The 21,214-nt window shown below is 35.2% G+C and overlaps 2 protein-coding genes across 2 annotated transcripts; one reads left to right on the forward strand and one right to left on the reverse strand.

Moving 5' to 3' along the window:
* Positions 1-8,346: 8,346 nt before the first annotated feature.
* LOC119069900 (coiled-coil-helix-coiled-coil-helix domain-containing protein 10, mitochondrial) lies at positions 8,347-9,876 on the forward strand. The gene is made up of 4 exons (XM_037174112.1): positions 8,347-8,585; positions 9,178-9,367; positions 9,437-9,626; positions 9,684-9,876. The coding sequence occupies exons 1-4, from the start codon at positions 8,539-8,541 to the stop codon at positions 9,731-9,733; spliced, it is 477 nt and encodes a 158-aa protein (XP_037030007.1). The 5' UTR covers positions 8,347-8,538; the 3' UTR covers positions 9,734-9,876.
* A 1,735-nt stretch (positions 9,877-11,611) lies between these two features.
* Positions 11,612-16,520, reverse strand: LOC119069941 (protein xmas-2). The gene is made up of 6 exons (XM_037174166.1): positions 16,382-16,520; positions 16,233-16,310; positions 15,939-16,171; positions 15,680-15,878; positions 14,448-15,614; positions 11,612-14,379 (listed from the first exon to the last, which is right to left on the reverse strand). The coding sequence occupies exons 1-6, from the start codon at positions 16,444-16,446 to the stop codon at positions 11,682-11,684; spliced, it is 4,440 nt and encodes a 1,479-aa protein (XP_037030061.1). The 5' UTR covers positions 16,447-16,520; the 3' UTR covers positions 11,612-11,681.
* Between the last annotated feature and the right edge of the window lie 4,694 nt (positions 16,521-21,214).

Below are 21,214 nucleotides of genomic sequence, written 5' to 3' on the forward strand. Positions count from 1 at the left end.
TGATATTTCCGAGGGCCTTCGTGTGTAAAATATAACCTACGTAATTGTTTGGACTTTATTATTTTGAGTTGGGGACTACACACTTGTCAAAATGAAAATGTCCAAACAAGGACTATATCTACTATTCTAATGTGTTATTTATGTAACGAGAGAACAGCAGCTAGATAAAATTACGTCTCCTATATTTCCTACAATCCCATGTCGATTGTCAATTGGGAAAGGGTAAAGGTAAATAAAAGATTGTAGAAGCATGTACAGAATCTTAAAACCAAATCATGAATTGATGAAACTTTTTTCGTTGTCAATTAATTGTTCCACTGTGTGACATTAAGAGTGCCCTAATGTCAAATACCAATTACCGTATCCTACACTCCCACCATATTTCACGTAGTTGGTATATCCCGTGGATATTATCCCCTCGCCTGAAATGTTGATTACCTTCCCGAGTCGTCAGCTCGAATGTAAGAGTTGGGTTGCCACAACGCACTTCAAGCAAAAATGCTTAGAGTCACAGCTGTCAAATAGAGTACTATTTTGTATGAATTTTTTTTCCAGATTTCTTTACAGTGCCAAAATTTGTTTGATACACTGTCCCGTTTCAGTATTCTATTTAGAGTACCACTTATGCTTGAAGTGCGTTGCCAATAAAAATTATTTCTAAATTTTAGCTGTCAATAAAGTTGAAAACAAAAGCCAAAACCTATTCTTTACATCTACATAAATAACACTAAAATACGGGATTTCTTTCACAATCAATTTTTTTCGTTTCATTAGGGAAATGATTTTCATGATTCTCTTATACAAATTTACTGAATCCTCACTGTAAATGTTGACAAACAGAAAGCGTGAAGATTGGCACTCAGCCATCTAACTTTAAATATTCTCTGCAATTAAGCTAAACTCAGTGGTGTACTTTTATAATGTTCTAATACAAATTCATTGACATAATTATTGTTATGGAATTATAACTTCCATTGATTTAAATGTACAATTCATTCTTTTAATGGATCATGTTCAAAAGAAACGTTCGAAACGTGAAAGATCGTTACATAACGTCAAAGTAAGTTTTTTTTGTATAAAACAAATAATTTAAACAGAGCGACCGATTTATATGCCGTTGACTGTCAAAAATCGCTCGAGAGGTGTTGATCTACACTGATTTGTTCAATATTCTGATTCTATCGGTTTTGTCAAAGTCTTCGATTCAGAAACTATTGATAAATTACCGTAGACCATTCACCAGTTGCAGTTAACAGTTCGAATCCGTTGTTTGCACATGATCTATTCAACATGCGATATCGATGTTGCAGTATGTTACACTCTGTTTAATGTTTATATCTCCAATAATCAATGAATTGGATTCGCTTCTAACGATGGAAATTATAATCTCGTAGTAAGGGACTGATTAAATTTTTTGTTTAATTTATTTCCATTACGTAGCAAGTTTTTCGGGGATGTTAATGTGATTGATGTGACGAAGACGAAAAATATTAAAGAACATATATCAAAAACAAAAATAATTATTATTGTAAAGAAAAAAGTGATGGACAACTCCCTTTTTTTTTTAAACAAAACTAGTTTGTCTAAATTAAAAAAAAAACTGACATTGCTCTCGACTTACAATTATTTAAATATTGTCCAAAAAGAAAGTATTTTAAATTGAGTCGGACATCTGTGAATAATTCATGTGCCAAAGGTAAAATTAATTAAGTGAATAGAAAAAAGTAAAAAAAAGATTAAAATTAAAATCTGTAATAGTAAACCTTAAGTAAAAACAGAATACAACCGAAACTGGTAAAACGATCGATATTGTAGCTTAATTGACTATATGATTAACGTTACACCGATATGCTTTGTTTTTAAAAGTTGAACTATTAAGCGATGACATCCTACTGGAATAAAACCAAAAGGGTTAGTGGTTTTCATAAATATAGGTCCTCCACTATACAATTGAAGTCATTAAAGTCATTACGTGATGTCCCATTTTTATACAAAACAACATAACTACGCAGGAAACATATTATCTCGGCATATACATAAAAATATGAAATATTTTAAACGAATCGAAATGACCGCTTTGAAACAGGCTGAGCACATGACCGTTGGAACAGTTATTTATGCAATCAAGGTTCAAAGTACTTTCTTAGGCTCTAGATGTGTAATTATGACACGAGGCTCAAAATCATAGTTAATTTCTCGTTGGTATATTTAAAATTGCCACGGAATGTTCACGGAATTTTAATGTGATAGTGCTGTTGGTTGGCCCTTCGAACGCAGAGATTCTGAATAGACACTAAGTACGCACCAAGCGACAGATAGATTCGTTATTATTATAGATTCCATTCGCTCCCGGGTGCAAAAATGTGGATATACTATTGTAGGAAACCAATTACCCACATTACTCCCCGACTCGAGGGTGAACGCTCATTTTGATTTTGTTTCTAATATTTTATTGTATCGAAATGAAACGGTTCGCTTGAATAAGCTTTTATTTCAAAAAATATCCAATCAACTAAATCTAAAGGGGATGCTCGAAGTAGCAGAACACCTGTAAGCTCTGTCTATATGATCGTCGTTTCTAAAACATTTCCGTAACAACACTATCTCTAAAGTCCAGGGCCTATTGTCGATAATTTAAATTCTCGAAATTATCGAAAAATTCTCTATTCTACAAAAATTATCGAAATATTTAAATTTATTTTTGGAGAATTTTGATAATTTTTCGATAATTTCAAGAATTTTTTGATATTTTGAAGAACTTAAATTATCGAAAATAGGCCCTGCTAAAGTCCATGTCAACTGTGCATTTTTAATCCAATTCTCCTTTCTCTGTGATCGTAAATTTTTGGGTTTTTATTTCAGTTCACCTAAATTTTCAATTCGAAACGAAACTAGATGTGAAGCTAGTGTTACAAAAACAGTTCCCAGAGATATAATATCGAGCCGAGCCACAAAAAGTGTATTTGATTGGACCGAAATTCGAAGAGTCTAAGGTACCGAAAATCTCGACTTTCTGTTGGACAGCCTGTACAAGGCTATAGACTGTTGGGGGGTCACGCAGACCGCCATTTTATTAGATACGCAGGGTCACACAAAACAGAATTCACCTACAATGAAATTTCAAATTTGAGAATCCAACTTCTACGAAAATGTATGAAAATGTCAAATTTTATGTGTGTCACTGTCACCCACGTATCTGTATCTGCGAGACCTCCCCAAAGTTTACAGCATTGAGCCTATATAGATGTCAAATATTTTCAACGGACGGTTTAACAAATCTTTGTCCATAATGTATTTGTCATCATAACTTGTCATCATGAACGTGTACATCAATAGCCCAATTCGTAATCCAACCAATGCAATCTATCTCAATCAAATTATTTTGATTTCATTTATTTAAGGCTGTTTACATAAGAAGGTAAAAAAAACATATTTTAACGAAAGTATGAAACGAGAATTGATGCAAAGAAATGAATCTACAAAAATAGATCTATTAAAAATACTAGTAAATTTAAATATTATTGAAAATAGCACGAGATCAACAACAAAAATGTAAAAACAAAAATACTTCGTTCGTTATGTCAAATAAAAATAAAAATCTTAAAAAGCTCCGAGATTATGACCTTTTGACGTGATGCATTTAGTATTTTTAGCTGAGAACAACTGAAAACAAAAACTTTGTTTAAGGAAATTGCTCAAATAGAATCATTAAATATTATTTAATTAATTAAGTGACGGTTTTTAACGGTAATTGCAAGATGAACCGTTTAATAACAATTTTACATAAATTCATCGAACGGACTAATTTGTAACTTTTTTATAATATTTTTCGTTCAGTAATGTTTAAAAAAAGCAAATCAATATATTATACACTCAAATTCTCATCCACAACAATACAATTTTCTTGCTTGAAATTAGTTTTGTGTTGCCAGTGCAGTATACATAATAATCACATTTCCAACCATTCAACATGCGGTCGGCGTCTAAGTCTACCTTGTCTATATTTTCAATTCTATCCCTCGTATAGTAATAAATACTATCGCATACGGTGAATACGTATTGCCAATTCTCGCCGTAAGTGCGCCTCAGAATTTGAATTTTAAGTGAACGAATGAATAAAAAATGAACAGAAAAATAAATTTCAACGCTCTCTCGCACGTTCCATTTTGAATTTGTAGCGCACTTACGGCGTCACTTTGCGCATGAGCGCTCGTACACATCTAATGAAATCTACATGGGATGGTAACGTTCTGTAACAACGAGATGAAATGTTGATCTAAAGTCATTGCATAAAGGAGGCGTAAGTAACGAATTTACTCACTGAGTAGCATAAATTTGATTTTTTAAGAAAATTGATACTTGTGACGGGAAATTGGTCGATTGGAGTTAATGATATATAATTCTATTGAGTTATTTCATTTCTATAACCTAAACGAAATGCTCAATAAAAAATTTAAATCATGAAATAACTGTTAACCACACGAAACCGTAATGTTGTGATTTTAACAAAACAAAGATTAAAAAACCGAAAAAAACTGAATTGAAAATTTAAATGAATGACACACTTAATTAAATAGAATACGTATTTAGAGGACGAAAGGAGTGTATGAATGTCAAAACAAAAAAAATGAATTCAGCAGTTACATTGCATTAAGTCATTTGTAAGAAAGAAAGAAAGAAAGAAAGAAAAAATAGAAAATTGAAATTAAAAAATAAATAAATTAAAATTGCTACAAGGAGTTATATATTGAGATGACAATATAAATAATTAAAAAAAGAAGAAAATTACAAAAAAAAAAAATATTATTTCCAAATTTAAATCTAAAAATTATATCACTTTATGTCGTCTAAATTGATAATCATTGGAAAGATGACGTTTTAACAATATTAAAGGAGAAAAAAATGGTTGTCTGTTTTTTAAACTATCATTTAAAAATTGAAATTTAAAAAGAAACAAAATAAATAAAAAATCAAGAGAGTAAAAAAGAAAAGAAGAAAAGAAACTTTTTGGGATCGTTATAAACGGTAAGGAACGTACTATATAAGGTATACTTACACAAGAGATAATGTATTTTTCTACTAAATAAAAAACCAAACAAATTCATACATTTCCACAATTTTTAACTAAAAAATGAATTAAAAATTTCGACATTCAATTTGAATTGTTCAATAATAAATTAGTTGGCTCTAATTTATTATTAAAACGAAGAATATTTTTTAGTGAAATGTTTTGAAATGAATGCATTGTATTTAACTCTTAATAAAAGTAAAAAATAAAAAAAAATATTTAAAATTGTTTTATGTTTTTTAACAAATGAAATGAAATGAAATAAGAAAAAAAAAACAATAAAGGAAAAACTTTTTAATTGTGCATTACGAATTACGTAGGGTATTTCATAAATAAATTGGCTTTTTATACGAATTGAGACGAATAAAACATGAACAAAATTATTATGGCGCTAAGTGCACGTTTTAGTGCAATCATATTATAATTATCAGTTCAAATGTTCATTTTTGTTCCAAAAAATATTTTTTGTTTTAAAATGTTATATTGAATAAACAGTTCAGTAATTTTGTAAGGCTGGGTTTACAACGTAAACTTTACATAGCGACCTTATGAGAAAAATCACCTCCGATTCTCGTTTGTTCGTTAAGAACGACTCAAAAAGAGAATTGAGATGGGATTTCGCATTAAATGTCTTCTGCATAGCTATAATGAACAGTTAAAGTCAACCACATTTTTCTCAAGATTTTCTTGAGTTGTTCTATCTACTTAGTTATACAAACACCCTGTTTAATACGGGTTTAATATTGATCCGGCTGAAATAGTCGGTCGCATGCGCGAGGTAGTGTATAAATAAACCGCATAAATTTGTGTAATGAGTGTGTTTGTAAAACAGCAGTTGCCAAGTTCGATGCAAATTTGGTTGACTTTATCTGTTTTTTCAAAAATCGAAATGGTGAACTGAAATGACTGAGTGACTCAAATTTAACACAAGGTTTGAATTCACAGAAGTCACAAGCCAAATCTTTTGTTAAACTTGCGTTTATTCAAAGCAAAGCTGTATGCTCAAAGTTTTCTAGTTTCATCATTTCAATTTGAGTAAAACCATAATGTAGACCAGAATTGAATACAAAATAACTCAACCGTTTCAGCAAAGAGTCTATATAATAAATATGTATCAAGGAGTTTTCCTTTTTAACAAAATCTTATCCAGCCAAATAGGAGATGAGGAATGTCGACGAACGTATTTCGGTGCTGCAATTCATTTTTGAAATAATGTCTCAAAAATCTTAAATCGTAAAGAAAACAGTGTTTCATTTCAATAGGAGTGTTTTACAAACGTTTTTTACAACTTAAATATTTATGTAAATCGTCTTGAGTAATAAATAGAAAATTGTATGTCATTTCCCAACATAACTTGTCTGCGTTGATGACCTCCAATGTTCAATGTTTAGGTGGTTTAGGTCGACTTATGGCGCATTTGCGTAATATTTCTGATATACGACATAATGTTCCCATCAAACTCCAATCGAAAATCATTTTATAGTTGAAATGGACGTTGTCATAGGGTTACATCTACTAAACTTTTTATGTTCGGATGTAGTCCAAAAAAAAAACAGAACCGTTTATCGGCTCTCTTCATCTTCAAATTCATCGATTTTACGAATTCAATATAAATTTATTAATGTTTTTCCAGACAAAATAATAAATAAAATTCATAAATACAATAAATTGAATAAAATTTAAATCAATGTGAAGTAAACCTTATATCCAAATGAATAATGAGCGAAATTATGAGCGAAAAATTTTAATACAACAAATTATACCAATTGTTATTTAAAAAACAAAACAAAAAAATTATAAAAAAATTTGTATATATTTATGTTACGAGTAACGGCCTCCCAACAATCGTTACATAAATGTATCAAATAATATTTAAAAATATATATATACATAAACTTATATATATAATTAATATATAATATAATGAATATGTATTTTAAATGTTACAAAAAACTCTTTTCTTTGCAACACGTTCCAGAAGCCCGATGAACCTCGTGTTCATTTCACAGCAAAAGGCAGAAATCTTGCATTTAACCTTTTACGACAGGCTTTTCATCTGTTTAGCGCATAACAATGGGAAAAATAAACGACAAGCGCTGCCAAACAGGGAGAATTTTAATTCTGAAAATTCTGAAAAATGTCTAATAATTTCCCAAATTTTCAGAATTTTTCGGAATTTTCAGAATTAAAATTCTATCAAATATGCCTCCTGCCTAATTATTTGGACCAAATGTGAGTTTATAATACCAAAATCCATGTTCAACGATTCTTTCCCGAAATACGACGCTGTATGCAATCCATTAGATCCTCAATTTGAAAAATTTTCTCGAGATCCATCGAAATAAATATTTTGGCTACGAAAAAACATGAAATCCGCTAGAAATTAAATTTTTCCTTGAAAGGTCTCCAAGGATTTTTACTGGTAAGATAATTGCTGAGCAATTTTAACTGCAACAGAAAGAAATTTGGTTATACAGTCGGAGAAATATAGATTTCGGGTTTTTTAGAGATATCATCATTTCTCTAATTCTCTCAATTGCCATTTGAAATAACATGCGAAATGAGAGAATACAGAAAAACGATGAAAACGATGATGTCTCTTAAAATCGCAAAATCTTTTTTTCTCCGACTGTAGGCAATTACGTAATTATTTACGTGCTTTCAATGTAAATCTCTTGATAGCCTCCCCACTCGTCAAAATAACAATTTGGAAGTACTGGTGTACTGTACTCGTACACGCTAGATGACGGTAAGTCAATTTTCACTGTCACAAACAGTGACGCAAAGTGAACCTTACCGCACGCTAGCATGTACAGATTATGTACGTAAATATTTGCATAGAAATTTGCTATTTTAACTAGTAGGATGTGTGTAGCCGCTAAGCAGAAATGTCTTGTCTTGTGGGTATCGAGGAATGTCGCGCCAGCGTTATTCACAAAATGAATGGCAGCTTCGAGGTGAGCTATAGGTGAAATTTTTCATCAATAAAAACCCAATTGAGACACATCTGACGTTTCCTCATTCATTAACTCAATAGTCTCCAGCTATGGGAAACCTCCATTAACCTCGTTGGCCTGTAGAGACGACACAATTTGTTTGTTTATACTTGTTAGAAATGTCATATAGCAGTGAAGTTGGGTTTACCAAAATAGAACGCTGACTATGCATTTAAAGTGGGCGCCATATTCAACCAACAAAATGGACTAGACTATCTACATTATCTGCACATTGCTGCTGTATCGAGAATGTTCGGCATGTGTGATGTACCTCTGTAGTACGAAAAGAAGTGACAGCCAAAAATTGATTCATTCATATCACAAACGTCACAAGACAAAGATATAAATTTGCAATTTTCCTTGTGAAAATAAGAATAATTCTTGCATCAGAAATCGGGAAACAGATTTTGATTCCGTGAAAAAATCAATCAACCTATTGTCCCTCAATTAAAGTGTATAAATAAACAATTAAAAATGCCGCGACGTGGACGATCAGCCTCACCACCTCCAGCCCAGCGAAGGTACGTTTTCATTAATTTCTGTTTAATGTGCTCCTTTATGCACTGCAGTGTATTGTGTGTTCAATTATTTAGGAATGCGATGCGTAGTATGTTGGAATTTTGTCGAAAGTTGTGAAATAAACAATTACATAATTAACCTAACCTTGAATGTGACGATGTTGTTTATCAACTTACGATGAGCAACAACGACATCCCTCTTCCTATTCGTTGGAACTGGGTCCTACCTATGTACTTCAAACTTTAGTGCAAGAGCATCTGAATCCTTTCATAAAAATTTAGTAAACAAAACGATTTTGAACTTGGACTTGCTTGGCCCGAGAATGAAGATTCAGGCGTTCAAAGGTCAATGTAACTTATTCTGGCAGAATTTTGTTTTCTGTGAAAGTGCTGTTATGGATAAATGTGAACTCAATGATTGGTTGTCCATCGTGTCCCAACACTTATGAATTTATGTAACGACAATTATTGGATAATTTCAGTCAATCAACCTTGACGAGCCATTACTGCCCTGAACAAGTGCTCGCCTAAATCCAATTAATCTAATTGTGTTAGCGAACCCAGACTGCAAAGTACGTTTTCACTTTTCTTACAGACAAATGTCTACTGCACCAGCTGCTCGGCCATCTCCTCCACCAGCAGCTAGACCTGCTCCCCCGCCATCGGCAGTTGCTCCAACAGCTGCTCCAAGTGCTGTGTCTCCCACAATGGCCGCGCCAGCACAACCATCCATGTTCCAACAAATGGCAGCTACAGCTGGAGGTGTTGCCATCGGTTCAGCAGTTGTAAGTATACATAATGCCAACAAAATGTTTGTGTTTTTCGGTTCCGCATTGATTCGTTGGAATATTTAGGGTCACACTGTCGGAGCGATGATAACTGGTGGTATGGGTGGTGGTGGACACAGCGATGCACCTGCTGCGCCACAAGCTGCTCCACAACCAATTACGAATAGTGCACAGGAACCGTCTGGTGCTTGTGCTTGGGAAATAAAGCAATTCTTGCAATGTGCTCAAGGCCAATCCGACATAACTCTTTGCGAAGGTTTGTTTACGACACCTTTCGCAATATTTAGCAAAATTGATGTTGTCTCACTTATAGGCTTCAATGAGGCTCTACGCCAATGCAAGGCACAGCATGGATTTGCTTAAGGCAAAGTATCCAATCCAACCGACCCGGAACACCTCATCAGTTGCGAGTGGAAATAACGAAATTTTTAGTGAAATATTGTTAATGTGGCTGATAAATTAGATTTGCAGAATAATGCCAAAATATAAATTCATTCTCTGAATAATTTTTGTTTTTCAAAGTGCGCTGGTAAAATCGCATCGTTGATACGCTGAGCAGAGAGTCTGCTGCAGAGTTGAAGATTGAATGCGGACGAATATTTTTTATTTTATTTTTGTTAATTGGAACAGTTTTGTTTTTAAGTTGGTAGCTATGACCTAGAACCGCAGGAAAGTGTAGTCAATAAAACATTTTGAAGAACATTTGAAACGAATTTTTAATGTTGAATAGGAATGTCATAATAGTCAGTGCTAGCTTTGGATGTCCCATGTGCAAATGTCATGTCAATCGTCCATATGTAAAGTAAAATCTACATTCGAATGCTGCTGCTGCATTAGTCCAATAAAAAAGCTGTCGGAATTTCGCCTTTATCACTATACGGTACTTAAGTTTGATGAGATTCATTGTACTGTACCAATAAAATTTTATTTCCTACGTTTTATTACCATTTTTGCGTTGTTTCTGTCTCCCTAATTTGGACGTCATATTTGGCCATTTTTTAGTGGTTCCTTCCTCGATTTAAGTAGAGTCTTTTTTGTCTAGAAAGCTTAATTAACCGAATTCGACCATATTCAAGCCGTGTGCCGACCATTCAAGTTCATACATTGTGAATGCAACAGGGGAGTTCACTCACTGTGTGGTAGGACAAGTCTAAAAAAAAATAGTAAATCACATACTTGAAGGTATTTATTTTGAAGAGTGACAGTATGTTGCCATATACGTAAGGGTAAGTTATTTTCCAATGGGACAAATGATGGAAATCTGACACTCATCATTGTGTTTACCAACCTCGCCTTCGACTCGGATCATTTCCATTATTTGTGCCATTGATGTGTTATGTAACATTATCGTTTTTCGGAAGATAAAATTCCGACTTCGGCATTTTGTTCGTGTTTTTGAAAGAATAACGAGTGGATATGATTCTTCATTTACAAGTTTAACACTTAACAGCTTTGCCCTCGTAAAAAATCCCGCTTTCGTATCACAACTGTTACTGTTTTCCGTCTCTCTGATTTCTCGCCTTTCGTATGATATTTCGAATGGCATATGAGAGAAAATAGAGAAACAAAGCAGGACACACCCCTCCTCAACCAAAATGAAGTTTTTCTGAAATACATCCAAAAACCTAAGAACGTACATCGACTCAGGGACCAATTGGGAGCACCGAACAGTTAGTCGACTTCCGACCATTTTCAAGTCAACAAACTGATATTTCTCACATGAGATACATTGAGTGGGGTATCGTAAAAAAGGTATGACCTCTGATAAGATAAAAATTAACTTCGATCAAAATATGTCCCCTCACTGAACTTTTGTGACAGAACGGTTTCAGAGGAGTGAATGAAATTTCATGAAATGAAAAATTTTACATGGAGAAGAAACCCAACCGATTTTACTAAATGCTGTTCTGGCCAATAGGTCCCTGAATCGATGTACGTTCTTAGTTTTTGGGTGTATTTCGGAAAAACTTTTTTTTTTGTTGAGGAGGGGTGTGAGGAACTGCTTAGATACGAAAATGTGATGTCATGTGATGTAAGAAAAGAATTTAGTAATCGTGCGGTGTCTTTCATATTAAATTGTTGTGGAGCAGCGAATTTGCAGAGCTTTCAAATTTCTTATTTTAGAGGGACTGGTGTGAACTGCACTTCTATGCTACAAACTTTGTTAGGTAAAATCTCTAACAAACAGTCGAAATACCACCTCCTTCTTCCTTCCGGTAACCCAAATAAACATTCCAAAACGAGTAGAGTAGAATTCGATTCTTTATTCATTGTAACAACAAATAATAAACTGAAAAAAGACATTCGAAAGCTATTGATTCATCTCCAATTGTGACCATCTCTTTTGCACTCTCAAATTTCGTTCGTGTTCGTACAACAATGAATCTAATTCGTGTGTAATTTCTCTACCGATATTCACCGTCGTTTTGAACTTATCGATCTTTGCACTAGCATTCCTCAGTGCATCAGCTCCTCGAGCCATTAATCGCTCAATTTCGTCATTGGAATTTGGTTTCGGTTTTTTCGCTGTTGGTCCATCGTCTTCTTCCAGACAATCAAAGGATAAGCGCACTTGTTTCATCGGACTATTATCCTGAAGCCACCACGGATCATTGTGGTATTGCTTGAATGTGTCTCGGTTGTAGATAACTTCTTTCGGTATACTGTGACCTTCTTCTTCATACCGGAACACAAGAATTTCTAACGTAAGAAGGCGCACTGGATCAATCCAACTGAATGCACCGATCTGTTGCTGGAAGTTGTTGTCATCGTCGCTGGTGGATTTTAAATATTCGAGTAGAGCTTTGATCATTCGATATGCTGCGCGGTCAGAGCGTTGTTTGTCCGAGATGTGACGGTGTGCATAGATTAAAAGCTGTTCTTCAATGTCTTCAAGCGATGACGTTTTCAGTGACATCGGTTGCAGTCGTAGTGACACTATGAAATTGCGTAACAGTTTCAATCGATTCGGATTTTTCCAGTCGTCCGGAAAGTATTGATACTCCACAGGAATGTCTTGCGATGCTAGCTTGACGAAACGCTTAAACTCTTGTGGAAACAGTGGATGACTTGATAGATCTTCCGTGATGATATTGTCTAGATGATCCAAGGCAGTGTTATAGGTGTCAATTATGAAGCCAATGTTGGTTGCAGCTTTGAATAAACCGGGATTGTGCGTGGAAGACGTAAGAATGCGATGCCAAAACTGATTACCCAAACATTGATCGAAGAAGGACGTTGTGGTTTGCATTTCAAGGAAACTTTTAAATTTGAAATTAGACGCAGCCCATCTGAAGCACCTCAACAGCAACTTGGCCCTGGCCACAGGCGCAGAAGTGGCATTTTCTTTTGAACAGAAATACTTAATGGAATATTGTGGATCTGTTACTAATTCGCTCAATTGCAGTTCAGATCTGAGGTAATGTTCATAGTTTTTGTCCACATTCAACATAACAATTCCGATGGCACAGTTTACGCTCTTATGCTGGATCACTTTCAGTAATCGCTTTCTAGTTTCTTTTGCATTTGACGACGACATAATAAAAACGATCGCATTCAATCCGGTAGTATCACTTTCAGTCACATTACCATCCTCGTTGCTCATCTCACTGCCACGAAACTTTCGCAACGAAATTGCCACGTCTTGCTGAACATTCCGAACGAATTGCTGTTCACAGAAAAATAATTTCGAGCTGACGGGGTCACGTCGCACGAATAATTTATCCAACCACTTTTCGATACGTGGACCAGATGTGTCTTCCGTTGAGCTCGGTATCGATATGCCACACTTCCAAAACGTTGGCCGCTTTCGTATCCGTTCAATGGTGGTCGACTTTCTGTTCAGATGCTGCGGAATAATCTCAAACAGATCAATCGAATTATCGAGTGTTGCTGGACAGGTCATTGTCGTCGGCCGTCCATGTCGGTATCGTTCGGTCATATTTAGCGTTTCGCACTGAAGCGGATGCATTAGATCAGGCACTAATTCAGGCAACGGTTTATCCGGCACCCAGATCGGTGTATTTTCGATTGTCTCAATTCTTTCTTGATGAATGCGTTCACAGTCCGCTGACTCTTCGAAGATGATTTCTGCCAATAATTCGCAGTAAATGTCTTCGGTAGCACTTTCGATTTGCTGGTAGAAGTCCAATGCCGCCTCCGCTAATGCTTCCAACTCTTGCTGAACAAATTCATTGATCACTTCAGCTGCGATTTCCGTCGACATCCGTTCGATCCGCTGCAGCTTCTTCAATGCGTTCGCTTTTTCCTTCTCCATTTCGATTCTCTCTTTTTCCTTTCGCTCGTTTTCCATTCTTTCTTGCATTTCCTTTTGTTGCTGTAATTTCTCCGATTCTTCCTTTCTCAATCGTTCGGCCTCCTCCTCTTTACGAATTTCCATTTCAATTTCTTTCTTTTGTCGTTCCAGTTCCTTCAATTCGTCATTTTCGTCGATCCGTGACTCGTTGGACTTGCTAATGGTTTTAACAGGTTCATTGGGCAACGAACTTTGAATGCTTGATGCTCTGCCGGTAAAATTGGCAAAAATGCTGGGTGTCGACGATTGAAAACCTCCAAATAATCTTGTGCTGCTGTTTCCAGACTTCAATGAATTGCCATCCGAAGATTTTGCTGTTGCGAATATATTTTGCGGAAGGGATATTGTACCGAAAATGTTATTTGATGGATGTGATGGTGGTTTGTCGTTGGAGGCGTGAAAAATGTTGTTCAGTGGCACCACACCACTTAATGTTGATTTTCCAAACAGATTGTCCGATAACGGTGGCTGTACGGTGCCATTTTCATGCAGTGGCTTTGAATCGATCTTCGCACTTAATTTGCTGAAAATACTTGGCTTCGAATTGGGAGACGATTTCGGCGTTGGAGCCAAAGGTACTTTAAAAACTGGTTCCTCCTCCTCACGAAATGGTGTATGGACGGACTTCCGTTTCGGTGTTGGCGGATTGAGGTAGTTTTGGTCTTCAGCTGTCCACGCTTCATCTGTCAACATTCTGAAAATTCGAGTGAAAAGAAATTTTGGAACGTTCACTTTGAAAGCGGAACAAGTGACACCACTTACCCGTTCTCGTCAAAACTGTCGTGCGGCACATATTTCTGGAAGTCATCGAATTTTTCAAGCGGTGCCCCATATATGGCTTCACCAACGGAACAGATTCGTTTGTGTTCCACCACATTGATGGCCCGATCCAAAATAAACGGCAAATCTGGATAGTAAAACGAATTTCGATCCAAATACACTCGATCGTCATTTCGATCGCATTGCATTCCGTAGTATTCGAAGAACTGTGCCGTCTGTTCGTAGTCTTCGAAAGCCAAAATGTAGTGCCAGTAGGAGATGCTCATAACGGCTGAATGTTTTGGGACGTAGGCTTTGATCATGGTATTGAGAGCGCCAACGCGAACTTGATTGAAATATCGCAGCAAAATGCATGCATTCATGTAAGTGGTCTGCCGCACCAATGTGAAGAATTTGACGTAATTGTTGTTCGCCATGGCCAAATACACGTCAATGGCAAAGCGAATCTCCTTTGAGTGCAAAATGTGATGCGGAAACTGTTTAACTTCCCAGAAAAATTGGCAATCGTTCAAATTCAACAGGACAACGTACGCTCGAAATTCTGCTTCATTGACGCATGCCTCTCGGCGCAAATTCAAATCGTGATACAAATACTTGAGCGACTGCAAACATTTCGTCAAATTTTCGCTGTTGATTTTCTGATCGAAAATTTGAGCTTCTTCAGCCACCAATCTAGCGGCACAGTGTATGTGGAACCGTGCACACTGTTCGACTAAACTGACTGCCGTTTGGCTGCATAGTTCCTGTTGTGATATGTCCTTGCGAATGCTTCTGGTGCGGTCCCAAACGAAATGGAACCAATCGCCAACGTTGCCATCGGTTTGTTCACACAAGTCAACAATGTTGTGCAGCAAGTAATTCATTGTCATTTTAAGTATTGGTTCCGGACGCAGTTCATGAGGCAATGCGGATTCTTGGTCAGCTGAACTGCGAGCGTATTGCTTCAGAGCTAGGCGATGCTTCATGACATTTTTCGAGTTTTCCTCCAGTTCATAAGACGAGACACGATGAGTAGCTTCACGCATTAAACGTTCCTTTTCCGGGCACATATCAGGACACACTCCTTGCGTAATTTTTGCGGTCTTAATGTCCGTACTTCTCGATGTCGTCAAACGGATCAGTTTGTCACGTGCATCCAATACTCGATATCTGAATGTGAACCGTTTGTACGATTAATCAATTTTTCGACACCGGAAACTTCATTTTTCACTTACTTTTCGTCCGACGTATATGCCGGCTTTCGCATAAGTGTCTCTAGTTCATTTTTAGCGATTTGATCAATGGGTTTAAGTGCTGCTGGTCTTGTCAATGGTTTTATTTGCTCACCCAACGTCTTAATGCGGGGTGGTCTTTTCGGCTCTAATATTCGAGTCGGTGACATTGACTTTGTAATTGATGCTTCAACTACATCCACTAAGAAGTCAGATAAATGATTATCTCAATGCGATAAGAAAATGGAGTCGGTTCACATACCTGGTTTCAAATATGATGTTCTTCTGGACGATGATGACATCGCACTTAGCTCATCCTGAACGTCCGGATCGATGTAATCAATCATAGGACGAGGCGGCGCAATAACCTTCGGCGTAAAGAATATGTCAAAAACTTCACCGTCATAGAATCCCCCATCAATAAGAGCAACTTCGGCCGCTTCTTCTGTCTCGTATTCGACGGTACAGGTACGGCGTTTTGGCGACAATGTGAAACTAAAATTTGTTTTGGTTTTTTGCACCGTACAGCCGTGATTATGAAAATATTGAAATTTACCTGTGAATTCTTCCGAATTGTGCGAAGTGTCGCTTCGCGACGTTTTTGTCGAGAAAGGCCTCTGGTATATTAGTGCAACTGAACATCAGATTGTTTTGTTAGTGTCGAGTATTGTTTAAAAAAAAATGAAACCTAACCTAACACTTTACCTCACTGATTTACTGATTATTTCCTCGACATTGTCACCTCCATCATTATTCTCTTCCGACAGCATTTTGCTTACATTTATAAATTCATAAATTTAGAAAATTGTCCGACATGACGATGTAAACAAGATACGCGCTTAAATAACCTCTCTATTTTATGTTACGCTGTCGTTGAATTGTAATATAAGTGACATTTGCATGACATTTCCAGTGTATTCCTTTTTCTTAAAATGTCCATGTGGCCTGTTGCATCATTTAGTTCTAGAAGTCAACGCTAGATTCCACCATCGATGCCGCTTATTTATCGTCAAGATAAGTTTTGAGTTTCTTGCGTTAGGTATTTACCTAGGCCGACCAATTTATCTTTGGCAAGCTGAGGGCATGTAGTTACGGGGCATATTAATTAGGTAGAATAAAGTCTTATAATATCATACAGTCCGAGAAAAATAGGAAGCGATGTATCCACTTTATAAAGCATACACACATATGTATTTGTGTGTATAGTAACGTGGATGTCGAATGTGGAACAAGTTCCATTATAGACTGGAGAAGAAGTTTGCATAAGAAAATTGCAATTTATCGGCCTTTGATAACTTTCGACTGACTATTGAGGCTCGGAATGGGTCGGTTTCTGACCTGTCCTAAACCTGATAATCAAAAAACTATGATTTGACCTGATTTTCATATGACCTAACCTGAATGTTCCAAATTTAACCTGACCTGACCTGACATGTTTCAGATTTAACATGAGATAACCTGAACTGACCCAATTTTTCTGCTGTTTCGTTTGATACGTGCCCACGTGCGAAACGTAAAAATAAAATGCAGGAGTCAAGTTTCTCATCTATAAAACCCAAGAATGTGTGATGCACTCATTTACACTCATTTCACGAAAGTTCTTAAAATCGTAATGTTTAAAAAAAAACCTTCTAAAATGAGATATGGTGCTTGACATGGTGACAAAAGACAAGTTGAAATAAAAATTCGTTGACAATAAAATGCAAAATCTCTATAAGTTGACCAGGATAACTTTGTTCCAAGGCCATTCGAATTGTCAAAATTCATCCATAAAGACATAAACTCATCAACATTTGTATGTTGTATGCGTACACGGCAGAGTAAAAGTAACCCAGGCAGGAGCGCTTGTTTGACTAGGGACCTGAATAATCTAGTAGCCCTATGTTTTTTGCGAATTAAATTTTTCGACTTATGTCAGTGTTCATTTATGTTCATTTTCATACAGTGTATTAGGTCCCTCGTTTGACGTTTCAATAATGAACCGCTCCTGCCAGGTTTACTTTTACTCTGCCGTGATGCGTATGTTGTGTTGTTGTGGATGAAATTCGCCGTTCGTGTTATCAAAGTTCGGGTTAGGGGTATTAGGAACAAAATAATACTCTCTCTATAGCAAACAGCGCTGTGTCAAATTAACGCGTTATTTCTATGTATGCTTCGAACACTATTGTACATTTTGACTGACTACGCTGTAATTTGCATGTTAATTCCAAAGGCTACTTGACACTTTCATCACCTTAATGAAAGTAGTTTGTTTTCTAGAGAGAGTATGGAACAAACCTATTACAAAAGCAAATTAAACTAGCCTAACCCTCAATTTGACGTATGATAATTGTGTGTTGTTGCAAGAGTGTGCTACCCTTGGATTAGCCATAGGGGTTGAATATTTTTAAAAATTTAGCGCAATCAATTCTCACAAAAGTTTAGTACATAAGGCTTGATTTCCACTTACCAAAAAAGTATACGCCGTGTGCTAGACAATTTTTTTTTTATTTTTGTTTGTTTACTTGACAGCTAGCTCTCTTACGAGAAATTTTTGTTGAGTGAAACATACTAAAAAATCAATTTTAAGAGCCATGTGAAGTGCTTTTGTTGTAATGAAACGATTTTTTTAGAACAAAACCAAGGAATTATTTTAGAAGTGTAGTTATGAATGCAGTGTAATAAAATTTACAGGCGGACACTGTACGATTTTTGGCCTCCTAATTTTGTAAACAATTGGTGTGATATTGCTGCCTTGACAAAACAAATGCTAAGAGAAATAACTGAATTTGAAAAAATTATTGAAACGAAGAACCAACAAAGAGAGAGTTTCGTAATATTTCAATCGAAAGTGCTGAAAATTATCTAAATAGAAAAACTCGCATTTTCTTTAATTCAATACAGCAATCAGTGATATTCAATTTACTTATAATTTATGATAAAACATTTAATTACAAAATGCCAAACCTAATATTAAATGGAGAGAAAAAAGCATATTATGGTGCGACGTGTAATTTTTTATATATATATCGATCTTTATCTCGAAGCAGACTAATTCAATCGAATCTGTAATTTGTTGGAATATAGATTTCATATCCAAAATCAACTGCAGCTGAAAAAAAACGCTATTACTTAATTGTAATTGCAATAACTCTGAAACACATCGATTTATGGCATAAATTAATGGTAATGATTGTATCTCACTGGTAGCACATCGAAATTCTAATCCATATTGGCAATTAATTACTGAAATTAAATTTCAGTTGGAAAAAGAAATAACGAAAAAAAACTGGTCGCGATGCAGCTATATGCAATATCGTCTCTCAATGGGTGATCTCAGTGTTAATGTGCACTTTGCAAGTGAATATATAATATTTCAAAAGAAACATTTTATCTCTTAGTCCGTAAATTAATAATAGGAAATCAGGTCGCGTTTTGCGACACATATCCACTTATTTCAATTTGAATGGTGTACTTTGAAGAATTCAGTTGGTTTTTCTTTTTATATTTAAACACAGCACTTCGACATAATCGTTTGAATATTATAGTTTATGGCCATATTAAACATTATACTGTCGATTATAACTAAACTGCGATGGAAATGTTATGTTAGTCCACCATCAATGAATGAGTGGAATGATTTTGTCGCCGAAACGACTAATATGTCGCTGATTTTGTTTGTCCATTAACATATTTATGGAGTCGTTTGAATTGTAATTATTCCCTTGCTCTAACTTACAATGGGCTCTGTTAATAAGCCGAAAATTATTGAATGTGGAGAAGTATCCAACTTTTAACTAGTAACTGATTGGCAAAAATGGAATGAAAAGATGAGAATTCCACAACCGGTTAATTTGTTAATAAATTTTAAATTTTAATATTAACTGTAATTTAAGAACTAGAACAAGAATAACAGGATGTTGTGTTAGTCTAGTCATTAGATTCTAAAAATGAAATAAAGTCAAACGTCAAAATTCAGCACGCTAAAGAACAAACGGTGAGTTTATCACGATAAATACTAATTAAATCTTTTACTTCTGTTGTTTCACGCAATATCTAAATCTTTCAACATATAATTTCTCATAAAATTAGTTCCAGATTTTTCTGGCTATGTTTATAATTGAGTTTGAATAATGTTTTGAAATAATGTCACGTGGACAGCCAATAATGGAATTAACTATAGGTAAGACCAACCAGAGTTCATTCATCATTTATGTCATCGTTGTCACTAACAGATGATATAGTACTTTCGAGCACAATGCTCATTAAAATCAAAATTAAAAACGCTACGACATATTCACAGAATTACCATCTACTGATGTACATCTATTTTGGATAAATTGCAGTAAAACTTTATTTTTGTTCAGGGGGACCGTGATAACGTCCTTGCTTAGAACTATTCTTTTTAAACAATTGCAATTATTTTACTACCCGATAGATGACCGAATTTTAACGCTAATGTCATTAAAGTAATGACTCATTTTTCGGGGGTGAAGTGGCTCAGAAATTCTTTAAAATAGCTTTTTTTATGAAGCCATGAAAATGCAAATTTAAAAAATAAATGTAGAAGACAAGAAGATCTTTCTGTACATTTACACCAAAATCATCATGTCTTCATGGTAAGAAAAAAGATTTGAGGAATGTGACGAACTTCTATGGCTCTTTCAATTTCCAATTTAGTTAGATAAATAACAAAGAAAATTCATATTCCTCCCTCATGCTCGTGATTTATGGAATGTTTTTAAAGCATTGTCGTGTTAGGAGCAGGATTATGTTCGTGTTTATTAGAAAAAAAAATGAAAAGAAAAGTAATATGATGACGTCACAACATACAAATGAAATGACAGAATTGATTTCCGCGAAATTATTTACTAACAAGTCACATCTTAATGCAGAGTAAATCAACATTAATTCCACTTACCTGATATTTAGAATTCCCAAAATTTCAACAATACCGGCAAGCATAATTTATTAGTACGGTTGTTGACGTCCAAAGGTTCACTTTTTGTTAATCTCAAGTTGAGTCTATAGGTTATGGAAAGTATCCCAGGAACATTTGTGGAAGGAAAATATCGAGTTATTCAAGAACAACCGAAGTAAATCGAGGTAAAGTGCACTCTCATGGCGATCTTTCGACCGCATTTAAAACTTTTCTCAAAATCTTTTTACATTTTGGTTCCCTATCAACGTAGCTTTAAAATAAGCTATTGTGCGACAAAATTTAAACTCATTTTGTGAAAAAATCTGCAATAGAAACCTCTCTCAAATAAAAATATCGGAAACCTGCTAAACCCAGAAAAAGTATTTTCGTCACAAAAAGGATGTGTCTTTTGGGTTTGTTTATTAGAGTAGACCCTGTATTTTATACTAAGACCGTTTTACCAACAATTCACTTTTTGACATAGACAAGAAAGCCTTTAGAGTGTCGATACCTCGAAAAACTAGAAGATTTTCAAAAAATCAACTTGGGCAAAGCGTAGAACTTTTTTGAAAATATTTTTTTTGGTCCTAAAATTTTCTTTAGACTTTGCTGAGTTGGATCAGCTAGGTCCAAAAGCT

Source organism: Bradysia coprophila, assembly GCF_014529535.1.
Source record: "Bradysia coprophila strain Holo2 chromosome X unlocalized genomic scaffold, BU_Bcop_v1 contig_416, whole genome shotgun sequence".
NCBI classification, from domain to species: Eukaryota; Metazoa; Arthropoda; class Insecta; order Diptera; family Sciaridae; genus Bradysia; species Bradysia coprophila.

What these genes read in the sequence shown, in the direction of transcription:
- LOC119069900 (XM_037174112.1), top strand. Translation starts at nt 8,539, where the DNA reads ATGCCGCGACGTGGACGATCAGCCTCACCACCTCCAGCCCAGCGAAG. An exon ending in TTGCCATCGGTTCAGCAGTT is followed by an intron (nt 9,368 to 9,436) that starts GTAAGTATACAT and finishes TGGAATATTTAG; the next exon opens with GGTCACACTGTCGGAGCGAT. An exon ending in CGACATAACTCTTTGCGAAG is followed by an intron (nt 9,627 to 9,683) that starts GTTTGTTTACGA and finishes TCTCACTTATAG; the next exon opens with GCTTCAATGAGGCTCTACGC.
- LOC119069941 (XM_037174166.1), bottom strand. Translation starts at nt 16,446, where the DNA reads ATGCTGTCGGAAGAGAATAATGATGGAGGTGACAATGTCGAGGAAATA. An exon ending in AACATCATATTTGAAACCAG is followed by an intron (nt 15,879 to 15,938) that starts GTATGTGAACCG and finishes CTGACTTCTTAG; the next exon opens with TGGATGTAGTTGAAGCATCA. An exon ending in GCATATACGTCGGACGAAAA is followed by an intron (nt 15,615 to 15,679) that starts GTAAGTGAAAAA and finishes GTTCACATTCAG; the next exon opens with ATATCGAGTATTGGATGCAC.